This window comes from Thamnophis elegans, chromosome 11 (genome assembly GCF_009769535.1).
Source record: "Thamnophis elegans isolate rThaEle1 chromosome 11, rThaEle1.pri, whole genome shotgun sequence".
NCBI classification, from domain to species: domain Eukaryota; kingdom Metazoa; phylum Chordata; class Lepidosauria; order Squamata; family Colubridae; genus Thamnophis; species Thamnophis elegans.
In genome coordinates this window covers 44,631,613-44,658,965 of record NC_045551.1, presented here as the reverse complement: position 1 = coordinate 44,658,965, position 27,353 = coordinate 44,631,613, and the positions used below count along the sequence as shown (strand labels likewise).

Below are 27,353 nucleotides of genomic sequence, written 5' to 3'. Positions count from 1 at the left end.
GCCCTATTGTGACAGAAGGCTGCTCCGCCCAATCACCCGCTTTTAAAGGGCCACAACCCGGAAACGACTGAGTTGAAAAGGCAGGTGAATTTTACAGTCTTAGCAAGTCGGTGGAGGTGGACTCGACGGCCGTTCAACCTGGCAGGTGAGCTTTTTAAAGGAGTGGCAGAGTCCAGCTTGCCTTAGACCTCCCCCTTCCCCCCTCCGCGAGATTTTGCCAATGTTTTCGAAGGTGATTGGCTAAGAAGCGTCATGTGAAATTCGTGGAGGGTCCGGGGAAGAAAGGGGGAGGGGGGTTAGAGTGAGAGAAATATCGAACGTTGGCTCAGCGGGCTTTCAAACGGAGCGGCGCGTGCCCCTCGCAGGGTCACGTGAGGGAAGGCGAGCCATCGTATTGGTCGACCGCGGTTTAATTAAGACCCCGCGATGGAAGGAGCTTTCGTGGTTGTCAGTGGCCACGGGCGGGCGATCTCGGTGTCTCTTTGGCTCGAGGGAATGAACTCTCTCTCCCCTTGAGCGGGGTTGTAAAGATTAACTGTTATAGTGGGAGAAGACACAGTAAAAATGCGCTGACGAAAACGTCCCGTCCGGGATAGCGCTTGATTACCCGAACTGGTGCGCAGGCGCAGAAAGCCCTGCCCTCGGACCGGGGACAAAAGTTTCATGGATCTATCGGTAGTTTCGGGGGGTGGGGGGGAATAGCTTCCTCCAGAGGCTGGACTCTTTTGAGTTGAAGCGATCAGGCCTCAGGTGTAATGGCTGATTTAAACAGTAACAGAGTTGGAAGGGACCTTGGAGGTCTTCTAGTCTAGCCCCCTGCTCAGGCAGGAGACGTCATCCCGTGGAATACCTTTGAGAGTTGGAACCAGAAAATTTAATGTTTATCTTTATCTAATCTGAATAGAGCTGGAAGGGACCTTAGAGGTCGTCTAGTCCAACCCCCTGCTCAAGCAGGAGACGCTGTACCATTTAAGACAGGTGACTGTCCAGTCTCTTCTAAAAAGTCTCCAGTGATGAAGCACCCACAACTTCTGAAGGCAAGCTCTTCCACTGGGTTAATTGTTCTAACTGACAGGAATTTTTTCCCCCTTAATTCCAGGTTGCTTCTCTCCTTGTTAGTTTCCACCCATTGCTTTTCCTGACTTCACGTGCTTTGGAAAATGTTGGCTCTCTTCTTTATAGCAGCCCCTTACCCTTGTAATGCGCACGGATCAAAACCATATTCCAAATTTCAGCCGTGAGAACTTGATCAGTTTATATATGCCATGTAACAGAGAAGGGATTTCTCTACGGACTTTAAAATGGGCTTTTTCTGAAAAGTATCAGAACAACATATATTTTACCTTTTTTACATATATAAATAGATGTCAAGGTTCCATTTTGGTTATGGTGGGGTTCATATTATAAATTGTGATGGTTGTGGGGTTTTTCACTTGCTATATGGTGTGAAACAAGCTATTGTGACCTATAATATATTGGTTTGGTTAGCCCAGCCATTTTGGGGTTACTAAACCATAGCTGGTATCTCTCCACATCTAGGATGTGCAATGTCTTCTTCTGACAAATATATTAGTGACTTTATTATGTTTTTTACAAAAGTATATTGCATTAATTTAATGTATACATAAATATTAAGATTATCTGTTGCTGATCTGTGAGCATTTCCTTTTCGGGAGGAATACACCATGATAAACTAATTTAAATCTGATTTCTCTCCACTGATCAGAGTGGCCTCTGTTACACCACTATCCCATAAGTTGCACTGGCTCCCAGTTTGCTCCCAGGTGTAATTCAAGGTCTTAGTTATCACATTTAAAACCCTTCATGGTACAGGTACAAACTATCTGAGGAACTTTCTCACCCCAATGACACTGGTCTACCCAACTCCTGCTGGCAAGTCCCATTGATCAAGGAATTTCAGCTGGTGGGGTCCAGGCAAAGAACCTTTTCTACTGTGGCCCCTGCCCTTATCCCCAAGGGGAGATCCACTCCCATCCTTTTGCTTATCCATAAGGCCTGAAGACCTGGCTATGGCAGTTGCCTTGAGCCTCAAGGGGGGAGTATTATACTGGAGGTGGTTGACAGATTAAGAGAGAATCCCACTTCCCCTCCCGTGTGCAGCCTGCTTCTTTCCTCCCCATCTTTTAACTACTTTATTACTGCTATTAGGAATATTTATTGTTCATGGTGTTATTGGTTTTTAATGTTTCTAAGCTGTCCAGAATCGAGAGAAGAGTAGCAAATAAATAAATAACTAAGTGGAATTTGCCTGTTCTAGTAACTTAAAACAGAATAATACTCTGATCTCCTTTTCACAACTGTGTGAAAGTGGAAGGTAAGTGGTTCAGTCTGAAATATTTTGTGGCTTATCCTAATAATAATAATTAGTTTTGCTGTACATCAGATGAACCCTGAGATGAAGTGCTTTCTATTATTCCAAATAACTTGCAGTGCAGAATGAATTTATACAGGCATGAGTTCAGTTTACCAGAGAATCTAACAAGGTATGCTTTAGGCTACATATATTTATACTATTATTTATCATATAAAATGTCTGTAAAGTATAGCATACCTATTTTTGTTCTCTTCCTTGCTTCCTGGAAAGACAGACAATACTAAGGAATCTTTTGCCATTGAGGATTATACTCTGGAATAAATTGACGATTCTTTTTTTAAATGCAGGGTGTTCCTAGGAATATGAACCACTGAATGCATGTTTAGAATTGTAATAATAATGTCTCCTTTTAGCCTGTTTTGAGCAAATCAGAGAAAATTGTTGGCTATCACGTAGTACCTATCTATTATTTATCTATGGGGGATTACAGGGCTCAAAATGCCATATATATTCATGAAAAAATGCTGAGCCAAATCCCTTTAGTTTGAACTAGTAAGTCATATAAAATAATCAGTGACTTGGAGAGATATGTTTTTTGTACACTTTGCCCTATAATAATGCTGTAAATAGATTAAAAATTCTGCAAAACTTTACAAGTGCAGTCAGTCATTTTGTGACATTAATACCAAGGAGGATAAAAATAAAACACACAAAAGGAATTATTGAATTGTAATGTAATATTTAGGTGCAGAGAAGTGTCCTTTACAAAATAAATAGAACATTAAAGAAAAGAAAATCTTGTTTTTAAAAATGTTAGTTCTGAATTGTTGCTAATTTTTTGCCTTAACTGAAAACATAGTTTTATTTTAATTCACTAACTCTTAAATAAAATTTTCAAGAAGTTCAAAACTTATTTTTTTAGGAATTTGTAACCTAATATTCCCTCTAGCTCAAAGTATTTATAGTAGAGCTGTATAATAAAGATTTATAAGAATTCTATCCATCAGCATGATAATTGCTTCAAAAAATATAGAAGAGTCTTGAAATGCTGTTGAAGAAAGATAAAGAGTAAATTGGATTGAATGTGAGTAAGAACCCATATTTGGGAGTACATTTTGCTGACAATGGAGTGAAACATCCTTATTTCTTGGCCTTTATTGTATATACAGTTGTCCATCATCCAGCCCCTGATTTCAGGCAATCTGGTCCTACTGGGAAAGAATGAGCTGCAGGGCCACTGTGAGAAATATTCTCATATTTGGCAGATAAGAGTTGTTCACATTCACTCAGAGTTGAGCAAGACCTTATGTAGTTGTCTGGAATGAGTTCAGTCCTGTGTTTCGGGTTCTCTGGTCTATTAGATCAGCCACCTGTTCCAGGTCCCTTCTGACTGGCAAAAGCCACCCAGGAGATGACCTGTAATTAGGTTCATACAATGTCTTAAGGAGAACACCACTTAAATTCTTTAAGGAAGGAAAATATAGTCCCTTAATCCTTAAAGGAGCTTGTTGGTACACATATTCCTTAAGGAGACACTAGACCCAACAGTCCTGGACAACTATCATTCAGTAGTTCCTTTTATAGAGGAGGTCAGATTTCAGCTCTAGAGAACTTGAAGGAAGCAGATTATTTGGACTTGTTTCATGTCAGCGTTTAGTACAGAGAGACTGGACCGATTGTGCTTCCTGGTGACTTGTGACCAAACCATGGTTTTAGTTAGGCATGTTCATTGCAGAGACTGTATAGATCACTCTTTTGTGGAGCTGAGGTGGGTGTGTCCATAATGCTCCTTGATCTCTTAGTGCAGTGGTTCTCAACCTTCCCAATGCCGTGACCCTTTAATACAGTTCCTCATGTTGTGGTGACCCCCAACCATAACATTTGTGTCTCGGTTCCTAAGAACCGATGGTCCTTAGGCGACCACTGTGAAAGGGTTCTTTGACCCCCAAAGGGGTCCCGACCCTCAGATTGAGAACCACTGTCTTAGTGGCTTTCGATACCATTAATCATGGTATTCTTCTAGGCAGGCTATGGGGATTGGGCATTGGGAACACCATACCATGGTGGTTGCCTATTTTCTCTGGCTGGTTTCAGTTGATGTTGACAAGAGGAGAGAGATTGTGACTTGTGAGTGCTGCAGGGCTTGACATCTCTCCTGCTGTTCCATATCACCATGAAACTGCTGGATGAGATCATCGGTTGGGTTGAGTATGTGATAATGTCCAATTATATATTTGGCCTCAGACTATGTAAGTGATGTTATTGATGTCCTGTCCCTGTTCCTGGAGGCTTTGCGGATTTGGATGGGAAGGAACAGACCTAGGCTCAATCCCAGCTGGTGAGTCTCCATCTTTAGCCTTGGATTCAGCTGTGCTTTCCTATTCAAGGCTGATGCACAATTGGAGAATAATTTTGGACTTGTGGCTTCTGCATGAAAAGCAGATGGCAGCTGTGGCCAATGGAGAAAGGGCCTTTGCAGTGATTCATCTCCTGTGCCAGTTGTAGCGATTCCTGAACCAGAAGGCTCTCCAGATGGTCACTAATGTCCTAGGCAGTGGAGCTGCCCTTGAGGATCACTCAGAAGCTTCAGCTGGTTTGTAAGCATGGGCAGTAATAAGCATGCTGCAATACAGATAGTCCTCACATCATGACTAGTTTCTCATCAACCATGCAAAATTTTGATGAGCCCCCAAAAGGTATTTATGACTCAGATTCAAAGTTCTGATATCTGCAGTCATATGACCATGATTTATGGGTGGTGGTTTTGTTTTAATGGAAGCTGGCGCTTATTTTCAGTTTCCAGCAAAAAATGCCAAATGCAAATAATGAGTTTGCTTAACGACCACTGCAAACAAATGTCATAAAATCGGATTAATCTCTTAATGACCAGCACAACTTAAAACCATAATTCTGGGCTCAATTATAGTCATACATTGAGGATTACCTGTATGACTATGTGACACCACCCTCTACGAGTTGCACTCTTTTGGGTTTTGAGTATAATTCAGAGATTGCTAATTTCCAACACTACCTATAAAGGAACGCACACATGGGTACTAACTACCATGTGGATAACAGTTGGTAATCTTATCTTTTTTTTAATGTTTAAACATTTCTGTTGTTTGATTAATAATTGTGAAGAAATGCCTGTTATATTACTTCATCTTATGGTTATCTATTAGCAGGCAAAAAGTAGTCTAGCGTCTCTGGACTAGTCTCAAATAAAAGTATATTAATGATTGGTACAGCATCAATTTGGATAAATTTAATAATACATTTTATATTTATCACAGTCAATTTTTACAATGAAGCAGTTAATTCTGCTTAGAATTTCCAATTAATCTTCACAACTACAGCACGTGTGAAGTATTGTGAAGCACATTCTCTGTTAAGTCAAGATTACTCGCTGGGCTTCATTTCATGCTTATATGTTAGCCCAGTGCTGAAGTGGAACATTCTGCTTGCAACTTCAGTGTGGAAGGAATGTCATGTGTACAGTGCTATGCCTGACTCATGTTTCATACAGGAGTTTCCACGCATTCTTAAAAACAGGCATTGGAGTATTTTGGCTCAGGGAAGACTATAAACATATCACGGCAATGCTATAGATCACCAGTCATTTGGGAATTTAGAGAGGAAGAGGATGCAGTTTGAGTCTAGAATTTAGTGAGATGTGGCCATCCTTTATGTTACCTTTCAGATATGTATGTTTAAAAATGATTTCATACCTTCCTTCATTTCTTTGGGGACTTCTTGACCTTTAAAAGACAGCTGCAAGTAAACAGTGGTCCTGTTTCAAATGAAATTCAAATCACCAAATACTTAATCTGTGTGAAGTAAAATACAAAGCATTCTCACAGGTATTGTTCAATGGTTGTAATGCTGTTTGTTTTCACAAACCAGGATTTCATAGTTTCAGAGCGGACAACTGCTGAGAGAAGGCTCTAACCTTTTGATTTCAAAGACGCTGTGGTTTCCACTGGTGCCTCCCTGGCTAATGTAAGAAAGGTGTTTAGCCATAAACGCTTCTGAGATATTTGGTAAGGTTGGACAGCGGCTGGCCCAAGCAGGAAGCCCATGGTCTGCCTCTAAAGAAAATAGCAAGTTACAAAATGAAAGCATCAAAGAACCAACAGGATGCAGTCCCAGGAGTCTCTTCTGGCATGTGGGTCCTTCTTGAAAGTTAGCACTGAGTGAAGAGTGACCTTAAAACTCGCTTTATTCAAACAGACTGCGCTCAGGTTTAAAGTTCAAGGCATTTTGTTTTTTCACCTGCTTCCTACAGTTTTCAGGAACTTCTAAAGAATTAATATGTAACTATATCTGGTCACTGAGCCAACAGTGAGTGCTTTTTTTTTCCTTCCAGAGAAAGTAAAGTTATTGAAGTAAAAAGATAAGAAAAATAGGATGCTGTGTTGCAATAAAGTAAGAATGGGTACGTTAGGATCTTTATAGAGCCATCCGTACTTCGTCTTCTGCCCAACGGATCTGGAGGTTTCCTATGTATCTCATATGGAAACTATTTTAATAATTTAAAATTTAAATAATTTTAAACAACAGAAATTTTGGGCTCAATTGTGATCATAAGTCAAAAACAACCTGTAATACGTTTTTTTTCTAATTTTTTAGTATATATAGTAATCAAAAGCTTATAAAATCGAATCACAGAAAATCACACGTAAAATATATCCATTTCAGCTTTTATCTTATGAAAATGGCTTCTATCATATCAAATTCCTAGCTCTTGGTTATTGAAGGTTTTATTTTGTTTTGTTTTACTTTTGCTGGATTTATCTAGACAAAAAAACCTTGGTGAGGTGTGCTAGGTTTGGCCAAGTGAGAATCTGAGATAACTTTTTACTAATATACTGCTCTTCATTCAGCAGTTATAAGCAAAATATTAAAATCCAGAATCCAACATATTGTGCTAATATTCTTGCTAGAAAGTCTTGAATTATATTGTAAATTATCATTTTTTATGCTTGCACCACTATTAAATAAATAAATACAGTATACTAGCCTGATTGACAGATCAGTCAGGTTTAAATCTGAGATTTCTTCTGGGGATGAATAAAGGTAGACTTATACCAGTATTTTAAGTCCTTTGGATTTAAGTTAATTCACTCCGCTTGATTCCCAAATAATGGCAGATAAATGTGGAAAATGTAACACCGCAGCGATTCATCTGCTGCTCCCTCCATCATAGTAACAGCTATTTTGCTAAATACGGGCATTTCCTAGCACTGCATTACATTCTTGCAGAACAAGAAACAAAATCCAGGAGAAGCCAAACAATGAGTAGACAGCTTGTCCTTCAATGTCTCTGGTGGGATTCAGTGAGAGCTCATTTCCCTTTTAAGTGCCTTAGAGCATCTCTTGGCACCAAAACAACAGGCTTTCCATCACCTCAGTGATGGTTCAGGGATGTTATAAATACACTATTAGTGGGGAACTAGTATAAGTAAATTAGCTGCATTTTTTAATAGAAGTTTTAATAAAAGGGGGGGGGAGATAAGGAGCAAAAACAAACTCTGCTTGCTGACACCAGGACCAGTTACAGCTGCTATTATTATGCTTCTAATGCTCTTATAGGGAATTACTGAATTAGTAGGCTTGAAAACAAAAGCATCCTAACAGGTCTGAATGAATGATCCTAGTTAAGGTTTTCCAATTATTTTAATTTGTTCTCCCCTCCAACCCCAACCTATTCCATCTGCTTCGTTGTTGTTTTTTTTAACAGTTACTTTTCCTTTCTCAGGTAATAGCAAATAAGCCTTACCAGCAATCGGATAGGCTGTCAGTTATAGTTAAAAGAAATTGCTTTTAAAAATGACATACAGATTTCACTCATTTTCCCACGATATTAAACCTTAATGGCTGCAGTATGAATATTTCATGACAGAATCTTTTCAATGGTTCCACCACAAAACCGCGATGTCCTTATCCGCGCCAACATAAGCGCAGAGGCAAATCCGCGGCGTCTGAAGCGCTAAGAAAAAAACGACCCTACTGCCGCGACAACAGCGCGGCGACAGAAGGGCGTTCTACATGCTTCGTTCTTTGCCTCCAAAGGTAGCCCTCCTCCTCCAGCTGACAGCGGCAGCGGGCACGGGGCAAAGCGGGGTGCCCAGCAGCAGCAGCCTGCGGGAAGGGTCCAGCTCAGCCGTGGGGGGCAGCAGGAAGCCCGAGCGGGGCCGCCGACACCAGCAGTGGAGGACGCAGCAGCGGCGGCGGCTGAGGCTCTCCCGGGGCTGGCGAAGTGGGCTTGCCCGGCAGAGGCCGCCGCCCGTCCAAGGAGATGTTGTTGAGGAAGAAGAGGGCGGCCTGCCTCCGCTGGGCAAGCCCGCTTCGCCGGCCCTGGGAGAGCCTCAGCCGCCGCCCCTGCTGCGTCCTCCTCAGCCACCGGCATCGGCGGCCCCACTCAGCCACCCCGCAGGCTTCCTGCTGCCCCCCGCAGCTGTGCTGGACCCTTCCCGCGGGCTGCTGCTGCTGCTGGGCAGCCCGCTTTGCCCCGTGCCCGCTGCCGCTGTCAGCTGGAGGAGGAGGGCTACCTTTGGAGGCAAAGAACGAAGCATGTAGAACGTCCTTCTGTCGCCGTGCTGTTGTCGCGGCGGTGATGACGCGCGGTGATGACGTCGCGGCTTTAGCGACGTGATTTAATCTCCGCTATTTTGCGTAGCGCGGTTTTGTCGTGCCACGCTTTTCAATAAGTTGTTTTGTCCTGAAGGATATTGTGAGGCCTAATTTCTGACTAGTCAGAACTAGTTAAATACTGTAGTTGCCAACTTTTTCTTTTGGAATACAAACTAAAGTCCATCTATGTTGTTATATATTTTCTTTACACTGCCCAGTTGTTTATTTTTTTACTGTCATTGTATAAAATTAAGCACCAGCTATTGTTATTTCCACTTGCCACAAGATGGCTAATTAGCCTTTCAGTGGAGGTGAAGTGATTTATTTATTCACTTTTATTTAATCTATTTTTATTTCCACAATAGAAAGTATCCTCACATATTGCATTGCAGTATGGTACACTGGTTTAACAGCTGCGGACAGGAAGGCACTACAGAGAATGATCAATTCAGCACAAGAAACCATTGGTTGCTCTCTAACACCACTGGGTGACATTGCCAGGTCTCGCTGCTTTAGCAGAGTAAGGAAGATACTCAGAGATGATTCACACCCTGGTCAGTGTCTCTTCGCACTTCTACCATCAGGCAGAAGACATCAAAGCATAGCCAGCCAAGCAAATAGGTTTAAAAATAGTTTCTATCCTTGGGCTGTCAGATTCTTAAATACAACTACAATCACTCTACACACATGCAGAAATGTATGACTAGTTTTTCTTTCTTTTTTCTTTTCCTCTAATTACCTGCATTGGGATTATTTTTACTATTTATGTTGTTTGTATTTGTTGTCATGGATTGCACCAGTGAGACTAAAACCAATTTTGTTGTTCTTATTTTGTACAATAACGGCTATATTATAACTATCCTTCTCAACCAAGTAAGTAGGTTAGTGATGGTTAACCTTTTTGTTGTTGGGTGCCAAAAATGCGAACGAGCGCACGATAGCCCGCGTGCTTGCCAGCACCCATAATGAAAACTGCCTCTCCTGAGGCCAGAAGCTGGAAATGGATAGTTTCTGAACTTGCATTAGACCCGTTAGGCCTGTTTTTCGTCCTCCCCAAGCTCCGGAGGCTTTCCTGAAGCGGAAACAACCTTCCCTAGCGCTCCAGAAGGCCGGAAATCAGATGGCTGGCATGCGCATGCACACTGGAGCGGACCGCTCGCGTACCAGTAGATATGGCTCCATATGCCATCTGTGGCACACGTGCCATAGGTTCACCATCACGGAACTAGGTAGTTCTAAAACTATAAAACAGTTAAAATAATAAAGCATTTTTTAAGAAGAGCTGCAAGTCCTGGAGGAACAGAAAAGTTAGCATCCACATTTGTCTTCTTAACAGCAACATGGTATCCTTTTGCACAAAATGATTCAACTGCAAGTAATTTTGCAACCTGGATCCCCCCCCCCCAAAAAAAAGCTGGAATTCTGATTGCAGGGTACAGCAGTGACTGAGGGAGAAATCTGTTTTAAACAATGCCTGCAGATTAGTTGAAGGAACAGAACATGGAAGGTTGCTTGGGATGGAAACTACTAGGATCCCTTTCTGTGTTCCATGCAAAAGAGAAAGAAGAATGAAGAAGTTCCAGATGTTACACTTCTTCCCTCCTCCACCATCACAGAAGCAGCAGAACCCATGGGGAAAAAACAGCTGGCTGGTTTTCCATTGAAGGGAAAAGGGAAGATGATTGCCACTCTTTCTGTATCCAAGCCAAAGCTAAACCACCAAAGGGGACCAGAGTTGGTCCTGAAGCAACCAAAGTCATGCACACTTAAGGTTACGGGGTGTTACTTGCATGTAATTCCCCCTTAATTAAATGCCACCTGGAACATGCCGCCTGAACATCTAAGCCAGGGGTGTCAAACTCAAGGCCCAAGGACCGGATCTGGCCCATGGGGCCATCCTGAAAACGGCGAAGGACCAGCATATGGTTTCTGCCAGCAAAAACAGAGCTTGTGAGGGCCATGTGAGGCTCTCCCGAGCTCCGTTTTTGCTGACGGAGGGCTGCAAGAGGCCATGGCAACTGAAAACTGAGCTTGGGAGCTTGTTTTCGCTGGCAGAGCCACCATCTGCACCCCTGACAAAACATTGACCTGGCCACACACACCCCAGCCCCCTGAGGTCAAACGCAACCCTGAATGCAGCCCTCAATAAAATTGAGTTTGACACCCCTGATTTAAGCTAAACAGTGAAAGCAAAATGTGACGAATTTCAGCACTTGATTTCTCATTCTGGTGTTTCATTTTTGGAAATAGATATTTACAGTAGATTTCAGTTTAATCATTTTGTTTTGATTTGTGGAGGGTAATAAAGTCATAAAATCCAAATTAAAATTCTGGTGTGAAATCATATCCGTGAGAGAAACCAATATTCTGTGAAGTACCCTTAAATCAGTGCTTGCCCAGCATTTGACAGTGAAATCCCAGTTATTTAATTCATGATAATTTAACTGATTTAAATTAAAGTTAAATGATTCCCACTTAAATTCCAACAAGAAAAACAGCACACACACAAAACCATCACAACACGCCAGTCTTAAACTCCACTCTGAGAGCTATCTTGTATAGCATTAAGTCACCAGACTAGAAACCAGGAGCTTCTTTAGCCACAAAGCCAGCTGGATGACCTTGGGCCATCCCATTATCTCCGCTATGGGCAAACCATTTCCAAAAATGGTGCCAGGCACTCATCAGAACCCATGAGCAACCTGAAGTCACACCCATACTGAGCCTTCTGGCCTCTTACAGTTAGATATTTCCTGGTCACTTCATCTCTTTTTTGATGCATCAGCGAGAATAAGTTATCTCTCACACCTCCATCACTTTTCTCTTAACCACTGGCATATTTCACAAAGTATGCCAGTGGTTAAGAAAAAAGGTGTGGTGTGACAGATACCTTGTTCTTAGTGCTGTCACACACTTTGTGGTGTCCTGCTTCTGTTATACCAGGACACTCGTTTGATTATGAACATTTCAAGAATGGAAGGGTAGAAGCTGCTGAACGTTGTAATCACGTGTGCAACCCAGGGTTATTCATCTTGCATGCTTGGTCTCAGAATTCAGAACAACTAGGGCCGTGATGGCGAACCTATGGCACGCATGCCCAAAGTCACATGCAAAGCCTTGTTGCCTGGCACGCACAGCCTTGCCTCTTTGTCTTCTGGGTTTGGGGCGTGTATAAGCACGTGATGATGATCTGTCCTTTGCATGCACGACGATCAGCTGTCCTTTGCATGCACGGCAGTGCTGAAAACTGGTGCACACATGTGCACCTGCCACCTGATTGTCAAGTGCACGTGCATGCAAGAACCCGGAAGTTTGGCTTTTTCTGGAGCGTGATCTCTGCGTGCACGGCAGTGCCGAAAACCAGCATGCGCATGTGCACCAGCCAGCTGATTGTCAGGTGCATATGCACACTAGGACTTGGAAGTTTAGCTTTTCTGGAGCATGACCCCGATGAGCGCATGTGATGTCACAGTGCTGAAAAGGTTCACCATCAATGAACTAGGGAGTGGGAAGGCCGAGCAGATAGCCGAAGGATTTCTGCTACAAACACAAACATTAGTCTTATTTTAAGCTTTAATTTCCTGACTAGCTTTTTACTTCTGTGAAATAGACTGCCAATAACCAGGATCTAAAAGGGAAAGTATATTCCTATATTTTAAGCAAAGCCTTGGAGAGATTTTTTTGCCTCATAGAATCAATTCTGTAACAGAATAACCAAAGGTTCGTTTTTCCATGATACATAAAGATGAAGCTTTTTTTTTTGTGAGGAAAAAAATTCTCTTTTGTTAAAACATAGATCTATGTTCCCAATGAAGAAATTGCATAATGTAAATAAAGTATATCTTTTGCAGATGGATGTGAAGATTTTAATGTACATTTTCATTTCCTTTTTTTATACTTACTAAAACTGTTACTAACTCAAGTGACCTCTTGATTGTGAACAATTTGTTTTACAGTTCTCCATTTAGAATTCAAAGTGAGCACAAGTCCCCAATGGGGATTAACTGCACATTTAACTCTGATTCTTTTTCAATCCCTCTTCCTAAAGGTCTGCATTTTTTACTCAAATCACAATCTGGAAAATAATGGTGTTTGTGTTTCAAAGGGGAGCCAGACAAGAATACAACACTATTTCATGAGAGAGAAAAGAGAAGTTGCTATAGTGGGGTATTCTATGCTGTTTGCTACTTTGGCTTTGTCATTGTCAACTTGGGCTTACATTAATAACCAGTATATTGTAAAGTCTTACAAAGCATGAATTTTCACATGATTTCCAGAAGATTTCCGAAAATTATAGCTTGAAAGCATAAGAATTCAGGTTTTAGCCTAAGAGTACCAGTACATCAAGAGGCAAACTCCATGTCTATCAACATGGATAGATACAAAAAATAAACTTTCATGGGTACATTGTAGGGTGGATTTGATTTAAATCATAATTTTTAAAGAGCAACACTAATTTCTGTCCTGCAGTGGCTTTTCCTCTTACCTGCTTTCGACTCACCGACAGTCCCAATATTGCAGAATATACAGCTTCATGCTACATAACTAAGCTCCATTTCATGCTGAATAAACTAACTTATTAATGTAAGTTAAATAAAAAACTATCTTTAGATAGATTTTTTACTCCAAAAGCATTTTATTAAAATAAATTTGATAAAAATAAAAAAAATGATCAAAAAAATCTGATTTAAATTTTTAAAAAATAATGATTTTTAAATCATATTTTATCCACCCTGAGTACATGGCCATAAACTGCCATATGTATACAAACAATGTCCCAAGATATGCATAACGTTCCCCATGCTGTGAATAGACGTAAGTGCACACATGTACATTAGGAGGAAAGATGTATCTCCAGAGGCTCGGGATGGATTTTTTTCTAGAAATATTTTTCTGGGTTTGGCGGTTCGTTCATTTACTTGGTTCACTTGTTTCATTTGCCACTTACAAGCATTTTGGACTGTTAGAAGGCCATTTTTAATATAGACAATTACGATCCACAACACATGTTCTAATGAATGGGGGGGAAAGAATAAGGATTTGGAAGAAGATTAAGTTTATGCATAATTAAGTTCAGGTTCAGGTGAATTGTCCACCCTGTAAAGCAAGGATGTCCAATCTTGGTAATATTTAAGCCCTGTGGACTTCAACTTCCAGAATTCACAGCCAGCCAGAGTCAACCATGTCGGCTGGGGAATTCTGGAAGTTGAAATCCACAAAGTTGTCAAGGTTGTTGGACACACCCATTTTCAAAGTATCTCCATTACCTTTTCTTGACCTACCAGATGGTTGAATATAGTCATTACAGTGATCATCGCCATCTCCAGTGATGCAATGGGTTATAGTCTAACATACAGAGGACACCAGCCTCTGCACCTGAGAATTAGAGATTACATTGTTGCGCTAAAAAACCAGATCTGGTCTTTCCTGGGCAGTTTTTGTCAGAGGAAAATCCTGAAAGCATCAGGTGTATTGAGCTTTCATTAAACAAAACCATTGGGGAGAAAAGGGGGGATTACTGGATCTTGTGACTTAAATAAATATAAGGGCTTTTTCCCCTTTGTGCTAGAAAAGCTAATTTAAACATGGGATATAATATACACACACAGAAGATGAAACCCAACACTTATTTCTGTTAGTGGCATCTTCCCTTTTAAAAAATAAGATGGCTTTTAAAAACTCACTGACAAATAATCTCAGAGGCTGAGCTAGATTCAGCATTACTCAAAACACAATTTGCATCCTTTATTAGAAGTATTGTTATTTGACCATTTAGTTGTGTCTGACTCTTGGCAACTTGATAGTGCTCTCCACGCTTAGAAGTATTAGAAATATGAGAACTTGTTTCACTTAAGGATGAAAATGCACCTCAAGAGGCCACCAGATGTTACATCCCTTAACCTTGTGTGTGAAAAGTATATGGAGCCCTGTGATTCCTTGTATTTTCAGGTGTAGGGAAAGACAGCTAACCATGTGTCTGTCTTCCCCTTCATCCTTCAGTACTGAAAAGAGATATGGTCTCAAAGGGTCAGTGGACTGAAGATCTGATAGGATTTGCAACCTCTGAGCAAACTGTTCACAGACATAAATTATGTCGAGAGATTGCAATCAAATAATTTACTTAAGATTTTCTTTTGAAGCCCATCTTTATTGTTTTTTGTAAATAAGGTGGCAAGTGTACATACTATTCCTTCCTCCACCTATTTTCCCCACAAGAAATACACATTCCCTGTAAATTCCCTGTAAACCTTTACTGTTTTGGTTGTTAGAAGCCAGCTAGGAAGCTTGTAAATTCTGTTTGTGTGCCTGTTGTGAAGACACTTGACTACTAATAAGACTATGGATGCCTTACTAAGCTTAAGGCCAATGAAGAGACTGGGCAATCGTTTGTCCGAAATTGTGTATAGGATCTCCTGCCTGAGCAGCTGGTTGGACTAGAAGACCACCAAGGTCCCTTCCAATTCTGTTATTCAGAGTTAATGTGAATTGGGATGAGAGAGACTAACTGGCCCAAAGTCACCTATTGGCTTTCATGCCTAACGTAGGAATTGAAAGCCTCCTGCTTTCTAGCCTCGTGCCTATTAGACCAAACTGGCTCATTATTTATTTTAACTCTTAAGTATAACTTTATTTTTAAAAAGTATGAAAAGCCCTTATATCAGATTTTTTGTTGTTGTTTTGATTTTTTTCCCTTTTAATTTCTTGTCCTTTTTTCCTTTGTTCTATTTAATTATTTAAAGGCAAAGTTATGATACTGCAGACACAGGTTCTTGAAACTGTCTTGATCTTTGCTGAGTTGTCAATATTCTTTTACTGAACATTAAAGAACTTTAATAATTGTTTGTAATAAGTGGCTTTTTTGGAGGAATGTGTTAAACCATTCTCAACTGGGCACAGTTGCCAGATCAGATGGGAAGAGAAGTGATCTTTATTACCTCAGATTGTAGGTGCAGAAAGCACTGGAATCACATGTACGGCTACTTAATTCAAATCATAAGACTTTTTAATGCGGTTGCGGGACCCAATAGAACTTTATAAAGCAGGGGTATCAAACTCAAGGCCCGGGGGCCAGAACCAGTCTGCAGGGTGCTTAGATCTGGCCTACTGGACCACCCTGGAAACAAGAAAGGACCAGCCTGCAGTGACTCTGCCAGCAAAAATGGAGCTTGAGAGGGCCATGGGCGGCCCTCCCAAGCTCCATTTTTGCTGGCAGAGGGTTGCAGGAGGCCATCAGAGAGCCAAAAACGGATCTCAGGAATCCATTTTCTCTGACAGTGCTCAGGCAACCACAGGTGTCGACACAAGTGATGTTGAGCTGGCCACACCCACCCTGGCCAAGCCCACCCTGGTTCCCCGAGGTCAAACAACCCTGATGCAGCCCTCAATGAAATCGAGTTTTTCATCCCTGTTATAAAGAAATTAACTTATTACAATTGGGAAGTTGTCTAATATGCATAACAATAATCAACTACACATTACATTTACTGTAGAGATAGGTTTTTACAAATGTGAGAAACAGCAGTTTATACTGTTGTCTTGTTTTAAACAAGTGTATTTATTGCTGACATAAGAGATTGAAAAAGCCTGCTAATGCAAAATGCAAAAATTAATACTTTCTTGCTTTTTTTTCAGTCCCTTCAGTTGGAAGAATGGCCCGTGTCTTCGTCTACGGGACACTAAAGAAAGGCCAGCCAAACTACCCCCACATGATAAATGGGGTTCATGGGACATCCCAATTCCAGGGCAGAGGACTTACAGTGGAGAAATATCCACTGGTGATTGCAGGCAAATACAATATCCCTTATTTGCTGAATAATCCAGGAAAGGGGCACCGTGTTTCTGGAGAAATATATTCCGTTGATGATCAGATGTTGCAATTCCTTGATGAATTTGAAGGATGCCCAACCATGTATCAGCGTACTCCAATGAGAGTTGAGGTACTCGAGTGGGAAAATAAAAATAGCACATCTAAAGAACTATCGGCAATTAACAACATCCTGGAATGTGATGTGTACAGCACTACAACTTACCAACCTGAATGGATGCATCTCCCTTACCATGATGACTATGATTCTTTTGGGAAGCATAATCTTTTGTACGTCTTGAGAGAAAGCAGAGAATAGAAGTAGAAAAATCAAACAATACTTTTAGCTATGAACACCTACCCAGGTGCAGAAGAACATCTTTACTATTTTATGCTGAAATGCAGTCCTAATTTACCTCTTCAGAACATAATTGAATTAATTTATATTATTAAGTGAACGTCCAACTGAACAAGATGATGAAAGAATGATCCGAACGCAAGTACTCATTTGTTCTTGCTAAGGTTAAACAGGGTAATTTAAATATTTCAGTTATGTTAGACTACCATCAATATTCAAATAGTCATATCTCTTCCCAAAATGTGGAATGAATGAATGGGGGGAGGACATGAATGGAAGAGGAAGCAAAAGTAATACTATTATGTCTTATTTTTTCATTCCTTATGGCCCATTTCTGGTTAATATTTCTACTTGGCTATTCATTTTAGTATATATAAATTGCCTCCTAATATCTTCTTCAGCTATTTAAAACTGCATTGCTTATTTTTGGTTGAAAGTTCTGAATCATCAGTATTCTTGCATTTTTATCATCAGTGTATAAGCTTTTTATATCAGTGATGTACCTACCATATTTTTCGGAGTGTAAGATGCACCTCCCCCCCCAAAAAAAAGACGGTGAAAATTTGGGTGTGTCTTATACACTGAATACAGCATTTTTGGCCTCCCAAAACCCCACCCCTTTTGCAAAAATGGATGTGCAAAGGGTTTGGGAGGCTTGCAAAGTGCTCCTAGGGGCTGGGGAGGGCAAAAACGAGCAAAACACCATTTTTGCTCATTCCCCCCACCCCCCAGGAGCACTCTACAAGCCTCCCAAAGCCTCTGGATGCCCCCCCCCCCATTTTTTTTGCAAAAAACGAGGCATGCAGAGGGTTTGGGAGGCCTGCAGATTGCAAAAACTTTTTTCTTCAATTTACCTCTTCAAAATCATGGTGCATCTTATATTCCGGTGCGTCTAGTCCTAAAAATATGGTATTTCTTTTTTTCCATTAGCTTCTTGCAATACTGTATATAATTTTAATACATCATGCTGCTTTTCTTCATAATATGAATCCTCTTAAAATTGTTAATTGTGTGGGTTAAAATTGGACAAAATTCATATATTGCTACTGGTTTCAAATAAGTTGACATAGATTTTGATATATTTTAAAAATCACACTATTTTTTAGAGTTATAGGACCTGAAACATGTAGTCTCTTCCATTTGAAATAAATCTAGACTTTCTTAAATGTGGCAGTATATAATGAGAACAGAGGACAATAGTACATTGCTTCTTCATCTGCTGCAAGGGAAGGAGAGGCAGAGTCAAGAGAGGAATCAGCCTGGAGTCTGCATAACCCATAAGCAGTCCAAGTCCAGCCTTTCTTGAATTCCCTTAATTCTTATCTAGCCAATTTAGTGCTGATTGTTAATTGACTAGATTCCTGTCTATATGCATTACAATAAATCTGATTAACAGCAACTTGATTCTTTGTGCCTTATATCTGCTATCTTAATTGGTCTCTGATACGCTACTCCATCAAAAAATTCATCTATATCCTTCATCTGAGTGTATGAATCTGGTAACATCTGAAAGGCATCAAAATAGCTCAATTTTGTCCTTGGTTGGATAGAAGTCTTGTCAGCTAGACTCATAATGCCAACATATGGTCAAGCTCATTACATAAAAGTTCAGATTGTGCAGGAAAATCTTAAGTATTTTAATATAATTTTACTGACAAATTTGTCAGAAAATATTGCCAATGGCATATATACATACACACACTTAAAAAGTTTAAACATCTTAAAATAGTTTATCTTAAAAACTTTAAACATCACACTTGCCATATGCCAAAATGTTGATTTTATTAATTTTGTTCATGTAAATAGATCTAATGAAAAGAATTACAAATTTCATATATACAAATATTTATAATATAGGGAAGTGCAAGTTTCAGGGAAATGTTAATTTAAGTTGTGAAAGCTCACCTAAATCAACTCACTCCATTTTTATTTTGTTTTTGTTTTTTAGTAATTTAAAAAAAAAAAGGATAGCAATAGTTGAGTTTCTGTAACTCCTTTGCTTTCCATAAGCATTCATTTTAATTTCTGGTTGACCATAAAAGAGGCTACTCCGACTGTGGTAAGTTTAGAAAGAAATGATTTATTCCAATTCCACAAGTTCATCTCCTTCCCCAACAGTATCACCAATTTTGCAGTATACCGCTTTCACCTGCAGCATAAATACATAATAAATCAATCAATCAATAAATAAATACATGGGTTCTAAACACATGATTATTTCTAAATTGTAATTAGTTACACCTGCCAATGATTGGAGTGGCTTTGCCCAATTACCATGGCTAGCCAAAGTATACTTTGTATATAAGTGTCTGGGGTGGGGAGCAGTATGTATTAATGTGTCTATGAAGGCCCTTGAAGTGGTTGAAGTGTGCGTTTTTGAAGAAGTGACGGCCTTAGTTCCTCAAGGAACATTCAGAGGTTGCATCGCTAATGGCATTGCCCTGCACGAAGTCCTTTGCAAATGGGTTACATGCACCTAAGCTCATACATAGTCAATTCCATATCAAGTATGTAAACAAACATGAAATTAGGCAAAGGTAAAGGTTCCTCTCGCACATATGTGCTAGTTGTTCCCGACTCTAGGGGGTGGTGCTCATCTCTGCTTCAAAGCCGAAGAGCCAGCGCTGTCCAAAGACTTCTCCGTGGTCATGTGGCCAGCATGACTAGAGACCGAAGATGCACGGAACACTGATACCTTCTCACCAAACTGGTCCCTATTTTTCTACTTGCATTTTTGCACGCTTTAGAACTGCTAGGTTGGCAGAAGCTGGGATAAGTAATGGGCGCTCACTCCGTTACGCAGCGCTAGGGATTCGAACCGCCGAACTGTCGACCTTTCTGATCGACAAGTTCAGCGTCATAGCTATAGCTATGCCTCCCTAACATGAAATTACTGATACCCTTAAAAAAATGCCTTTTGGAAGCTCTTTAGACAGGTTGTGTACATTTTGCATGTTTCCATTTCTACTCAAACACTGTATCAATAAATGAATGTTTGTTCTTTAACGCTATATATTTTTCTCATCAGTTCGACCATTCTGTAGAAAGCAGGATGCAAGAAGCTATAAGGGGTAGTCCATGTGACCTTTTCCATCTTTTCTTGGTTTCGTTTCTGGTTTTTCTAAACTCAAAGCAGTACCTGAGATTACATCATTCTGCTATCTTTATTATTTATTAATTAGATCAATCGACACCGCTGGCCCTCTTACCATCTTAAACATTCATTTTAATGTTCGGAATGAACAGACAAATGTTTTGAGGTTATGAAGAAAAGCCAGGACATAAATTTAGCACAAACAAAATATGCTAGTCCAATTGAAGCAAGCAAGGAAGGTCCTTATTCCAGTTCTATAAATGCACAAATTTGCCCAGATGCGTAATACATAAAAGGTGGCTACGCAAAAAGTTAGACCAAGGCACACTTTGTGAGACATAATGGGACACATCTAAAATGAAGGCTGGGAAAAGCTCATCTGGAATCTCACATGTTAACACAGATAGTCCTCGACTTCCAACCATTTGTTTAGTGACAGTTCAAAGTTGCAATGGCACTGAAAAAAGAGACTTATGACCACTTTGCTCACTTAACGATTGTTGTGGTATCTCCAGGGTCACTTGATCAAAATTGGGCATTTGGGATGTACTTAGGACAGTTGCACTGTCCCGGGATCATGTGATCACCTTTCGTAACCTTCCCAGCCATCTTTCGATAAGCCACGTCAGTGGAGAAAGCCAGGTTTGCTTAATGACCATATGGTTCCCTTAAAAACTGTGGCAAAAAAGTCATAACATGGGACCAAACTCACTTAACGATTGCTTTCCTTGGTGACAGGAATTTTGGCCTCAGCTATGGTCATATGTCAAAGTCTAACTGTAGTGTTTTGTATTTTACTTTTATTGTTTTATTTGTTTATTTATATCCCACCTTTATTATTTTTACAAATAATTCAAGGCAATGAACATATCCAACCCGGTTTCCTACAACAACTCTGTGCAGTGGAATGGGTCAAGAGAGAGTGACTGGCCCAAGGTCACCCAGCTGGAACATTCCAGGAACAAATGATGCTTTCGCTATTAAATTGTGACATTAAACATTTTGGTAGTCCAAGTCCTGGTATACCACTACAGTCTCAGTATAATACTCTGTAATGCCAGATTTTCTGAGTAATACTTTGCTTTCTTTAAATAGCGTTATGTTCAACCTGTCGAGTATTATCAGACACTGGAGTGTAACTAAGACATACCTTGCCAGTTTTAGAAGCAACCAAACTGTTCTGCATTTTCATAGCTTCGATCACGCAAATTTCTTGACCTTCTGCAACCTGGTAAAAGCAATAGATAGAACTGAGGTTAAAAAAATAAAAAAATATGCCATCAAGCTGTTTCAATCTTTCAGAACATTAATAAAGCGATTCTGTTTGGACACTGTTAGTAGAGGAAAGCAGGCAGCTAGTGATCCATAATTCAGTTCCATCTACCTATGAAACCTGCAGCTATGCATGAGATTGAACACATTGTTTCCTTAGAACAGGAGTCTCCCACCTTGGCAACTTTAAGACTTGTGGACTTCAACTCCCAGCCAGCTTTGCTGGATGAGGAATTCTGGGAGTTGAAGTCCACAAGGTTTAAAGTTGCCAAGGTTGGAGACCCCTGCCTTAGAACAATTAAATATCATGGCTGAAATATGATAATATTTTTCCCTAATATTCTCTTTGAAACTGCTTCTGAAGAAGACAGTGTGGACCACGCCATCCACTCTGGACCAACAAGATTCTGAAGGGGATTGAAGACGTGGAACAGAAAGGGAGAATATAAAGAGTATTCCTGTTTGCCTCGGAGATTTTGTAACATTACTTCCAAAACACTGACCGCAACAGTTTACGATTCTTCCGTAAAATGGTCTCAAATACCAGGTGAATTAATAGGGTCAGGTTAATTTAAAAATTAGCCTCCCTTCCAATCTTTAATGCTTATTTTGTTTAATAAAGTTTCAGGAAAATTCATTGAAATTAATAAATAAATTCTTATTTAAATAAGTAGAAATTGAAATATAATCCGTTTCACCTAATGCATATATATAGTAAACAAATGGTACAGAAGAACTACCATCTATAGCTTTAGATAAAATTCCTATTACAAAATTGTACATTATAAAGAAGTAATATTAATATAAGCTCTGAATATAAGACATTCAATACTGAAATTATTCTATATATTATACAAAGCCAGAAAATCAAATTCAGAGCACAAAAAGTCGTGTCTCACCCATCGCTACCCCATGGACAATGTTCCTCCAGGCCTTCCTGTCCTCTACCATCCTCTGGAGTCCATTTAAGCTCATGCCTACTGCTTCGGTGACTCCATTCAGAGCTGCTCTATATCAAATTATATACTTATTGGCATGTGTGGGCTTATACTGCTTAATGTTTCTCCTGCATGTACCAGTCAAAAACATCAGGGAAAATTGAGTGAAACTTCTCAAAAGTGTTTAAATTTTTCAAGAAAGGTTTCTTGTTATTTTTGTGCCTTCTTTCCATTTATACATTTTATATTTATAACCTGTAATTTATAACCATTTATACATTTTATATTTATAACCTGCTAAGATACTATATTTTTCAATTGTATTTAAAATTTACAGTTCTTATTCTTTTAGATTCTGATCCTAAAAGGGGGGGGGGATGAAATATATTAACAAATAATATTCCTGTCATACTTAAAATCAACTTATGGTATGCATATTGAATATTCATTTCTTTGTAAAGGATTTTTTTTAAAAAAAACTGTCATTTGCTAATCTAGAATGATGCTTTGTTTACACAATGACATGGGTGTCCAGTCATCTTACTTCTATGTTCCCATCAATTTTGCAAGCAAAGTCATGTGACCTAAAAGGTGTCAGCTATTATCTACCAGTTGAGAAGATGCTGTATTAAAATAGTTCAACATGGGCAAAGGTTAACATTTAGGATTTTCCCATTGTTTGTTTTACTTGCAAAACATTCCTATAAATTCCATCTGCAGGTTTGCTGAGTCTTTGGGAAGTAATACATGAGCTACAAGGCTTTTATACACAACAGGCTATGATCCTCCCATCTATTTCCTTGCTGTCCACCTTTTTATCTATACTATGATACATGAAGTGTATGATCACACACAGATTTCACAATATACATGACTAGAAAGCTTTTTCTCAAATGCTTATAAACAATAAACTGTTTATTTACTATGGGGTAAATAGTCACCTCATATTAGTGGTACATATAATGGTTCACATGAGCATGATATCCCAATAGAAAATTGGTTATATGTGAAGTTGGCCTCTGAATAGGACCAATCAATGTGTTTTCCAAGCCAAAATATTACACTATAAGCCATCTCCCCTGGAAATATAGGCATGCTTTTCTTCTTTAAGGTTGAAAGGTCTATGTGAATTACATAAATATATGGGCAGGACAATACAGACCTTCCTACTGAATTAACATCTCTATTTCATTAGAGAATTATGTTGGGGGGGGGAGAACAAATCTGTTCTTTTGAAGGCAGTCCTATTTTTGTGTATCAAATAATAGGTGTCCTTCAAAAGTGAGCTCTTCTGAATTTTGTAGTGGAGTTCTTAAATAAAGAAGAATTTTAAAAGAAATCTGTATTTGGAAAAAGAGCAAGTAATAGTTAGAAGCCTTTGGAGATAAACTCACCTATTTAACTTTTTACCTTAAGGGAGGAAAAAACTGTATTTCCATAGATACCCAACATTTAAACACTGTGGCTTTACTTCTAATAATAGTTAATTTGTCTAAAATGGCTTTAGTGAAAAGTATCACTTAAAGCAACCACATTTAATAATTATTCTTTATGTCAATCCTTTATAGTCTTTTCTTCCTACTGTGTTGCAAAACAGCAAATCCTAAAATTAGTCCCCAATATCTCACAATTTCCTACTTCATTCATTCTCTAGGGCTTTGTTCAGTTTCTTTCACTGCATAATTGTGTGTATCTTTTTGCCGGCCTGTATTATTTAAGCCGGAAAATGAATATCTTAAGAGATCTCTTAACATATCCTCTTTCGTCATTTAAGGATTAAGTTCAGCTTTTAAAAACCCAGTAACTTTTCCAAAGAGATTGAGCTGGCATAAAAGTGCACATATATACAAATCATATCCCATGGTATAATTTGTATTAATTAAATCCACGTGATTAAAATGTGTCTTTATATATCAGTGGTTTTAATGAAGGTTTGAAATGGGGAAAGGGATTTATCAAGTACAACCCCAAAAATGCATTCACCAATACTAATTTCAGCCTTAAATTCTCTGATTTCTAAAAAGGCAAATTTAAAAAAAGAAAGAAAATGGAAATTATGTTTCAAATATATTTTTTTTTCATTCAGAAGAAAAAGAAACAAAAGGGCTGGGATTAAAGATAAATGTGAAAAATAATATTTAATATTTCACTCTAAAATGAAGTATAACATCAGATTCAATGGTGACTTGCATCAATTCTTCAAATTCCATTTTTAAAGTACAGCTGTTCATTATAGCAACTGAAAACAAAATGTGGGCTTAAATTGAGGATTTGTACAGCCTTGAGGCTTACGCAAAGAAAATTAAAATATGGCGAGGTCTTCTTGAATAAATAGTTTTTTGAAACTGGCGCACAAAAAAAAACCCCAAAAATTGCTAATGGTTTTTCTATGGACATTTAGAGGTACAATGAGGTCTCTAGGACCGATTTTTGTGAACCTAGCCCACTTCCCTAATACTTCTGTGAGTCATCAAGACTTAATTATTGTGACAGGGTATCTCCAATGTTAGGCTTACAAAACAGTCACAAGCCTTGCAAGTCTTTTTGATAAAACCAATCGGCCCTGATGTATTTCTCCACTCTGTCTAATTGGTGTAAAGTTTGGAGATCTGACTCTCGTATCTTTCGCCCAGCTTGCTGCATCCTCTCCTCTGACACCAGGTCAAGGTTCACATTCGCCTCTGATTATCAAAGTGGCATTCATTAGGCAGCGGTCTGCCTCGTACCAAAAGGAGCTCGCTTGAAGGAAAGAAACCTCGTCCCATTTACTCAGCAGATTTTAGCATTTTAAGGAGCCCCAAATGTCACACAGTATTGCTATGTTTTGAAGACTTTCAGCTGATGATTAATTGTGAGTGATGGGAAATAAAATCCAGTAAAGCCAGCTGCTTGCCATGGTTGGCAAAATTGCTATAATGGATATAGGCTGCCAATTTTCCAGTTTTACTGGCAAGTCTTCCAAGTGTAATTAAGGGAAGTTATAAATGATATGGAAATCTATCAAGTCCTATTTATTTCCAGAGAACTCTTTCCCCAGAGACTTTTATCTTCAAGCTTATCATTTGCTTTGTTGTGCTAATGATTTCATCCATTTATTTCTATTAAAGCCCCCATATTCCATCCTAACGAGATAGATCCACTTCTTTCACAAAGGTGTAAAGAAATAGAAACCTCTTAAGCCAGACTCCAAGCTCTCTATTTTCTGTTTGTAACATTTAAGTGGTAGCTTTGTTTGCTTTGGGGAAATTCCATTTTAAAAGACTCATCTTTTTCTCTCTTTTGAATCAGCTGTGAAACCTTGAAGAAGCATTCCCAGATTTTTGAGACGATCAAGTCACCTGCCCTTTAGGAAAGAAATACAATAAAATGTCAGCAATGTAAAAAAAAAGGGGGGGGTCTTTGATGCTACCCATTGAGCCGAGAGTGGGGTTGCTCACTAATGTAGTTTGATTTGGAATAAAAGCATGAAAATGATGTGCACTGGTCTAAAATTGGAGAGGTAAAGGATGAGTGCACCGTATTCCATTTCTCAATTTCATCCTTCAGAACCACAAAATGGGGGGTTATACAGTTACTGGATGAGATTTATGGTAACAGCTGTGGTCCTCCCACACAAGGGAGGACCTTCTAATGGGGTGAGGTCTGCTTAGAACAGACGGGGAGTTACAAAACAAGATTTCCTATTAAGGACGAGCCCTCATATCCTGCCTAAAGAACGCAACGAGGAAAAAAAAGTCAAATCGCCTTTAGGTAACCTCAAATCCTACGTTTTGCAGCTTCAAGGAGACGCACAACCTGCAAAATCTGGAGCTATTTTTTTCAAAAATAGAAATGGCTTATAAATGACAGGATGCAAAATGAAGAGCTTCCCCCCACCCCCCACCCCACCCCACCCTGTTACTCTCTAGCCACTGGAAAGCCTGCACAGGAAACCGTGCCAGTGGCATATGGCTTTCTACTGTGCTAAACATTCATACAACAGACAGGTTCATCAGTCATTGGTATATCTGGACCGGGGGCTGGAAGAGGGAGGGGAAAAGGCTTCTGATGGATGCTATTTAGAACTGACCTGCTGCTAATACTTTACCAGGGCTGGAAACTCTCCTGACATTGGAACAGCAGACCATGAAATACAGCACATACAAGAACATGCACCATGTTTGCCAGCTTCCCCCCAAATAATAAATAAGCTATTTAAACTCTGCGCCTAGTATTGGGCCTGCTAGAAGGAAGCCTGGGTCAGTCCTGCACAGGCCAATTAATGCACAGCATCTGCTGCACAGAAGCAGCACACGAAGCACTTCCGAATCATTTCGGCAATTAAAAGAAAATTGTTTCCTGCCTGTTACGACAGCAACTGTTTCAATGCAAGAGTGAGCATCAAATCATTGTCTGGAGCTGAAAAAAATTAAGTCACTTTTTTGGGGGGGGAGGGGGTAACCGAGGAAGGAGAAGGCAGGCGGAATGGAGATTTCTTATGCTATAAAATCATTCTTTTGTTGCCCTACGTTGTTTATTTTCTGCCAAATTAGACACAAGGCTGGGAAGACTTGCAAGGACTTTCTACTGTATCACCTTTTGGTGCACTAGATCAATATCCACCTCTCTGACTGGTCTGAGAAAGGCTGAAAAGGCTGCCATTTCATTTTCAGGAGGCCTCTGTATTTTAGAAAAGAGTCCTAAAGTTGGGAATAATCGTATGTAACAAAACAACAAAATAAAACAACTGGGCGTAAGAAAAGAAAAGACACTGGACCTGAGCTATCGTTGGAATTTCACGTTAGTATCATCTTCAGTCTGAACACAGAAACAATATATTGATGTTCATATGGCCTTACGTTTAACCACGATGGGGCAATGTGGCTGAAAAAAATCATAGATTTACAAGCTATAGTTATTTGAAAACAGGGACAAATTCT

General features: G+C 39.5%; 2 protein-coding genes across 2 annotated transcripts in view; one reads left to right on the top strand and one right to left on the bottom strand.

Annotated features, from left to right (window-relative positions):
• The first annotated feature begins 17 nt into the window (after positions 1 to 17).
• Positions 18 to 17,410, top strand: GGACT (gamma-glutamylamine cyclotransferase). Its single transcript, XM_032226958.1, has 2 exons — positions 18 to 145; positions 16,601 to 17,410. The coding sequence occupies exon 2, from the start codon at positions 16,618 to 16,620 to the stop codon at positions 17,089 to 17,091; it is 474 nt and encodes a 157-aa protein (XP_032082849.1). The 5' UTR covers positions 18 to 145; positions 16,601 to 16,617; the 3' UTR covers positions 17,092 to 17,410.
• A 1,343-nt stretch (positions 17,411 to 18,753) lies between these two features.
• PCCA (propionyl-CoA carboxylase subunit alpha) overlaps positions 18,754 to 27,353 on the bottom strand; it is a 220,856-nt gene continuing 212,256 nt past the window's right edge. Inside the window, 2 exon segments of the mRNA XM_032226371.1 lie at positions 18,754 to 19,279; positions 21,375 to 21,452. Coding sequence (XP_032082262.1) covers positions 19,211 to 19,279; positions 21,375 to 21,452 — 147 coding nt within the window. The 3' untranslated portion in view covers positions 18,754 to 19,210.

Coding starts and splice junctions, on each gene's coding strand:
- GGACT (XM_032226958.1), top strand. CDS start 16,618: ATGGCCCGTGTCTTCGTCTACGGGACACTAAAGAAAGGCCAGCCAAAC.